The sequence below is a fragment of the Eptesicus fuscus genome, chromosome 3 (assembly GCF_027574615.1).
Source record: "Eptesicus fuscus isolate TK198812 chromosome 3, DD_ASM_mEF_20220401, whole genome shotgun sequence".
In the NCBI taxonomy this organism is placed as follows: domain Eukaryota; kingdom Metazoa; phylum Chordata; class Mammalia; order Chiroptera; family Vespertilionidae; genus Eptesicus; species Eptesicus fuscus.
The window spans coordinates 16268369-16275370 of record NC_072475.1 but is presented as its reverse complement, the minus strand read 5'-3'; the positions used below and the strand labels follow the sequence as shown (position 1 = coordinate 16275370).

At 38.0% G+C, this 7002-nt stretch overlaps 1 protein-coding gene across 1 annotated transcript in view; it reads right to left on the bottom strand.

Moving 5' to 3' along the window:
• Nucleotides 1–3321: 3321 nt before the first annotated feature.
• The window catches only part of TMPRSS15 (transmembrane serine protease 15), a 105838-nt gene continuing 102157 nt past the window's right edge, over nt 3322–7002 (bottom strand). Inside the window, exon 25 of the mRNA XM_054710925.1 lies at nt 3322–3493. Within this exon, the coding sequence (XP_054566900.1) occupies nt 3338–3493 (156 nt within the window). The 3' untranslated portion in view covers nt 3322–3337. The remainder of the gene's footprint in view (nt 3494–7002) is intronic.

Below are 7002 nucleotides of genomic sequence, written 5' to 3'. Positions count from 1 at the left end.
GGATCTGCAAGATGAACTGTAAGCTCCCTCTTGAGGCAAATATTAAAATGAGTTTTCTATGTTTATTTCATTTATAAAATACGCTGTGCTAATAATGGAGTGAGACATGCTTTTTTTTTTTTTTTTTTTTTTTTTTTTGCGAAATGATGTACCCAAACTTCAAGTAAGTGGAATGGGCCATGCGGATAAACTTGCTGTCAACACATTGGCAGTATGTGTGTCAGAAGCAGTTATTTTTGTTTCTTTTACCTTACATAAGTTGTAATCTAGTTACTGTAATGTAAATTGTATTGAAATTTACGGTGTGCAAATATATTTTACCTTTATGTAAGTGTTTGATAAAAATGGACTGTTCTAATAATTTATTTTTATGGTGTTTCATTTTTCAATACATGCTGTTTTGATTAAAGAAATTTATCACTGTGGTCAACTGAATTCACAAACATAAATATATTACCATAGGAAAAAAGTTTCCTTTCTAGAAATGGTTCATCTTTCAGTTTCTCTGCTTTGGATCAGACAAGGTGTAGGAGATCTCTTCAGAAATAAGAAGTTATTTCATTAACTGTGGTATAAATCCACTCAAATATTTTACTTAGAGGCGAGAATTGTCTAAGTTCAATTGTGCAAGACATGTGCCTTACAATTGTTTTTAGTTTAAAAGTCAACAGATTTTGTAATAGCTTTGTTAATAACTGTATAAATGATATACTCCATCTAGAATGAAAATAGCAGTATATACATTATAAATCATATGTCTTCACATGTTGCCTATATAACCACAAGTAGCTCGCTGAGGGCTCGGGAATCAATTTGGTCCCTCCCTTGACCACAAAACAAAGGGTTGCCTGGGGTTTGGGAATAAAACTGGAGGCAGATAGCTGCATCGTTTGTCTAAGGTTTTCTTCTAGCTCTGATTTGCCTCTATCAGCAAATGAAGGGGGTTTACAGTTGGGACCAGGTGAGTGGTCACATGGGTGTGGAGGTAAGCACAGTACACTAACATTTCAGCGAGGAAAGAAGTATGAGTTAGTGTGAAAAAAACGCCTGGAGGGCATGGATCACTGTTCATTGCTAAGGCTTTGGCTGGGAGAGTAAATTGGGGCTCCTCTGTCTTATCCCCTGGTTTCTTCAATGCTTGTGGCTTCTTCTTCTCAAGAGAGAGTTGTAACTATCTGGTCTTCACATGTCCCTGTGCTTCTTTGAACCAAATAAAAAGTTCTTGTTTCTGAAGAATGAGCATTTGTGTTGTCTAAATCTCTCAAGTGGACAAAATACACCTATGTTTGCATCAGTGCACGAAGATGAGAACAAATTACTGTTTGAGGGTGGTGAGAATGAAAGTGGTGGTTAGAGAGCGTTTTAAACCTCAGCTTTTTCCAGCCAGTCCTTTTCCGTTAATCAAGAGATCTCACTAAGGCAGTTCACAACGAGAGATGGTTGACAAAACTAAAAGGCAAAATAGAAATTAGTGGGCATTGGCCCCTCTTCAGCTGCCCAGAGACTGAGGGAATGGGCAGCTGCATCCGAGGCTTAGATTGGCCCATGTTGAGCACTCCCCTTTCTTTTCTTGGCCACCCATCTTTCTGGGCAGAACGAAGACCAGCTGCTGGGATCTGCTCATCTCACCAAGCTCCCACCGTGCGGTGCATGTCTTCCTTTCTTGAAGACTCGATGGGAGGAGACTAGACTTTCCTCACTATTTCTGCCTCCCATGACTACAACAGCTGCACACAGGAGAGGCAGAGCTGTGGGGAAGGGCCTTGTTGTGCCTTCATCTTGATCCAGGCCTGGATAACTCTTCTGGCATTAATCACTAAACTCATAAGTTACCAGGGGTGGAACAATGAACTTCACACTTATTAGAAGATGGTCGAGAGAGGGTTTGTTAACCTAAGGGTTTGTTAACATTGCAGCTGACCTTTGAAAAATACAAAGGACTACATGGTGTGGATGTTTGTTTGTTTTCAGAGCATAGTTCTTAATGTGTGTTTTGAAATGCAGGTGAATTCTGGAATAATAATCAGGTAGTAAAATCAAAGAGCACACCCTACCCCTGCTGTTCCATCCTTCCTAACTATCAGGAGCAGGTCATTGGGAAGGTCTTGAATAGTGTCTTCAGGGACTCCGGCTTTCTGTCCTCAGAATAAATTCTACAATTGCTCACCAGTGGTCACCAGTCCCTCTTCAGTACTTCAATAATGATCATTCCTTTTAGGTGTAGCCCAAATTTCATTTCTTCTGTAAGGCCGGTCTGTGCTGATTGATCCCCATCTCTCAATTCTTATAAACCTTACTCTCTCCTCTATTCCTTTGGACCATATAGACCCATGCAAGAATGTGTGTGTAAGTGTGTGCATGTGTTTGTATTAAGTAGGTAGGAATTTTGTCTTCCCAAAGGAGTCACTGTATTTTGTGTGGCATGCAAAATTGAAGTTTGCACTTACTCTGGAAATGATCCAAGAGATTAAAGCAGTGAAACAAATTCATTTATTCCACATTTTTGGTCTTCTAATGGGCGATTCAGCTGTGTTTAAATAAACGTTGCACATGTTAGAAACATCCACTGTAACACACATAAATCGGGAAAAATAAATTTTTACTAGTTGCATTTCTTAAATATGTATACTTATTTTTGAAAGTTAAAAATATACCAGCTTGTAAGAAATGGACAGTATGAATAATTCAGGTAATAAAGGACCCAATAAAAAACTACAATATCAGTAAATTTACTGTTTATTTTGATAGTAGGGCAATATATAGACTTGTGCTTGTTTGCTGTTTAATTAGCTTATTTGAGAGGGATGTTCAATCAACTTAGTCCAGGTCTCTGACATGAGCTTAGAATACATACTTTTTATGAGTAGGGGAACCGTTAAGAACATGCTCAAGATGAATTGGAAATGTGTTTGGATAGAAACGCAGGAAGACTATGGAGTTTTTGATAATAGCAGTTTAAGCTGAAAGTAGGTTATTTCCAGCAGTTTATTTCGAACAGTAACAGACCTTGTGCAAAACAGTCTATTTCACTTCTTTTTCTAATTTTTCTTTAAAAAGGAGACTATGATAAAAAATAATGATTAAGAACAAAGGGAATTATATCTGTGAAAGAATAGCTGTTCACAATAAAACCCAAAATGTATTATTTAAAAGTTACTTAGTATTGTAAAGATTAATTTAGTTTTTTTTTTGTTTGTTTCCTTCCCCACAGCATTTCAGTGGCATAGATAAGAATAATGACTTTTAGAAACTATATTTTACAAAATTCTAAATTTCCAAACTTTTTAGAGTGGAATGGGAAAAGTGCCTTACTTTTGCGTTTGGTTTAGGAAATATTCTAATGGAGAAAACTTTGTATCCATTTTGTGAACCTCGGGCCCCGGGCATACACCCCTGGGCGATTAGGCAGGGCACACTCCTTTCCGAATGATGTCACACCAGCCAGGAGCCATCTGTTGTTTTCTTGGCACATTAATGGTCCTCCTGAATCCCCCTAGATAATAAATTACAAAAGAAAATTGTGTGTTGTCAATTGATATAAATATATGCAATTTATATTGCTTAATTGATTTGTATAATTAAAGGAGCTATGTTCTAAGTTTATGAAGGGATCTGCGGAAAAGAATTATTCTGCATTATATGCTTTACAATAACTAAAACCTCACACATAAAGTTGATTTTTGTTTTCTTGGGTAGCATTAACTTTTCAGCATTAGACAAACACAATCAGATTTGAAAAAAACTTAGTGTTTCAACGGAAAGAGGCAAATCTATGATGTAATTTCTAGTGATAGGTGCACATGTTTTCATCTTTTATTTCAATCAATGAAATGTTTTTAATTTTTATAAGCATTAATTATAACAGATCCTAGTAGAGTTAATCTCATAGATTTTATTTGCACATGTGTAATGCAAATGAACGTAATGTAAGCATATAGTAGCATTAATGACAAAATTGACAAGTATTTTTTCATGTTAATTGTGTAAAAAAGTTTAAATTAATCTGCCTTTTTATATATTTAAATAGGAATTTAAAGCCTGTGTATTTTGTTTGAAATCACTGATACAATAGATTATTTCAATCCAGGCTTGGTGTTACTATCTTTGGGCCTTATACTTAAGGGAAAAAATATGGTCTATAAAAGCACCTTTTCTCTCTTGAGCACAGAGGGGCATAAATGGATTGGCAAACATAGGTTACCTCTATTCTAAGTGTAACAAATGTGGGCAAGCTGTTTGAAAACAGGGACTTTAGTTTTCATTTTTGCATCTTAAGCATTTATTAAGTCCATAATAGGGGCTCAGAAATATTTATGGAAAACTATCAGTCCAAGGTAGGAATAAATATAGACTCAATATATGACTAGAAATTATTAAAAATAAACCTCAACTGTTTTGATATTTTTAAAAAAAGAGTCATTGGGTTTTCTTCATGGTTTCTAAAATAATTTAATTTTGTACATAGACAGCAGAAACCAGATATTGATTACATGAGCAAGGATTTTAAGTTACGCAGGTCATACTGGGTCAGCTGCAGTTACTCAAAGGATCCACCAGCAGGCTTGGTGCCCGACTGCTGGGTGGTCTGTCTGGTTGAGAGACTGATATCTAATTCTGTCCCTTCCCATCCTTTATAATAAAAGGCTACTATGCAAATTGACCGAACGGTGGGAACGACCAATTGCTGTGATGTGCACTGACCACCAGGGGGCAGACGCTCAATGCAGGAGCTGCCCCCTGGTGGTCAGTGCACTCCCACAGGGGGAGCACCGCTCAGCCAGAAGGCCTGAGCCGGGCTCATAGCTGGCGAGCCTCTCCTGCCTCCACGGCAGTGCTAAGGATGTCCGACTGCCAGCCGTCAGTTGGATATCCCCCAAGGGCTCCCAGACTGGGAGAGGGCGCAGGCCGGGCTGAGGGACACCCCCTTAGTGCGCAAATTGTGTGCACCGGGCCTCTAGTCTTCTAACTCGTTTCAGTTCAGTTATATCACCTCTCCTGGTCTTAATTTTCTGACGTGTTCAATGAAGATAGTTTCTTCCCCCACCATCTCAAGAGATGTGTAAGCACTTCAAAAATATGAGGGAATGTCCAGTACATAAGTTATTAGCCTAACATTTATGTTTCCACTTAAATGTTATATTTGCAAAGAAAAGAAAAAATCCAGAGACAAATGGGAGAAGGGGGGTTAGAGAGCAACCAAAGGACTTGTATGTATGCATATTAGCATAACCAAGGGACACAGACACTGGGGTGGTGGGGGCTTGCCCGGGGTGGGAATGGCTGGGAGGCGGGGGTCAATTGGGGGAAAAGAAGACATATGTAAAACTTTAGACAATAATAAAAAAAGAAAAAGAAAAGAAAAAAATCACCACCTTCTTTGGCTATCTGAATGTAAAGGTGGATGGCCATCTTTATTTAGAGTAGTTGTTCTTTAACTTTAATGCACATCAGAATCATCTGATAACATGGGGAAAACACACCTTAGAGTTTTTTTATGCAGCAGGTCTATGGTGGGGCCTGAGGATTAGCATTGATCACACCTTCTCAGGTAATGCTGCTCTGCTGGATTGGAGGCCACACTTAGCAACCCCTGCTCTAGAACAAGGCTCAGAATGGGGAGCACAGCAAGTTTGCTCAGTGTCATTCACTTGGGTTTCTGTAGAGAAAACATTCTACAGCCATTCGTGGTGGCTTAAAATCCAGACAAGCACCTCACAATGTAAGCCTTTGGCGAGCCAAAAGATATTCGAGAACATGTGGATGACTAATAAGGCAAAATCTTTGACTCTATAGGGGAAAAAGAATGCTTCAAAGAACTTAGTCAAATGATGAGTCAATAATAACATGTTCATAATTTTAAATAATGTATTCCTATTTAATCAGTCAATCCCCTTGCATAACATAGTATTAAGTAGAACAGAGAAAATCACATGACTCTCTAGACTACTGAGTACTCAATCATGATAACATTATATTATACAAGGTCCTGCCTTGTTTGGGGGCTTTCTTACTTGCTAATGAATAACATGCTTAGACTTTAGAAATCAGAGCCAAATAGAAGATTTCAGAGATCTGGCATGCATTACTTGCTTAATGTAACTCTAACATCAATAGCATCGGCAGTCATACTTTCTCTCTCGTGCATGAGGTGTCTGCCACATAACCCCCATTAACGGAAATTGAAGTTGTACAGCTGATTTCCCTCCTGAACAATAATTCTATAAATTTTCCTCTAAGTGGCAATATATCTTACCTTTAACACACTTTTCATTTTAAAAGGAAAGCATAAGATCCAGAGATAAATTTTAATAAATATGAAGCTAACCTATTTGTGTTGAATTTGCCAGTGTTCAGCAAAGCAGAATAAATGTAGAACTAAGCTGAAAGTTTAGTTTACATGACTTGAGACATTGATTTAATGGGAGGATACAAATATGGATTCATCTGCTTAAGTGTCTGTTAAAAAGTTTGGTATCAAGTCAAATTATTATGACATTTATGTGTTAATATATATAACATATTGTTCACACTTTAACAAGTGAAACCATTTTCCCACAGTATAAATTGCTGCTTCTGCATTTGTGAGTTATGTGCTTGCTCAGTACTGCTATCAGGTTTAATCTAATCCAGTAGATGTGAATGCATTAATATTTTATTAATTTTCAAGTACAGAAAACATGCCAGAATATCTACTTACAAAGTCTCATAATAGAACTGTTAATATTTCTGAGTGCACCAGGCCTCTAGCCTATAATAATAAAAGTGCAATATGCTAATTAGACCGGACATCCTTCCGGATGACCTTCCTGATGAAGCCAGGGCTGCGAGGAAAGCTCGGGTCCCAGGTGCCAGAGGAATGCTGGTTCTGGCAGCCGGGGAAGGAAGGCCTACTCTTGCATGAATTTCGTGCATCGGGCCTCTGGTGTATATATAAAAGCCTAAGCAACCATTATGATCAAACAACTGGAATAACCAGTCGACTAGTCACTATGACACGCACTG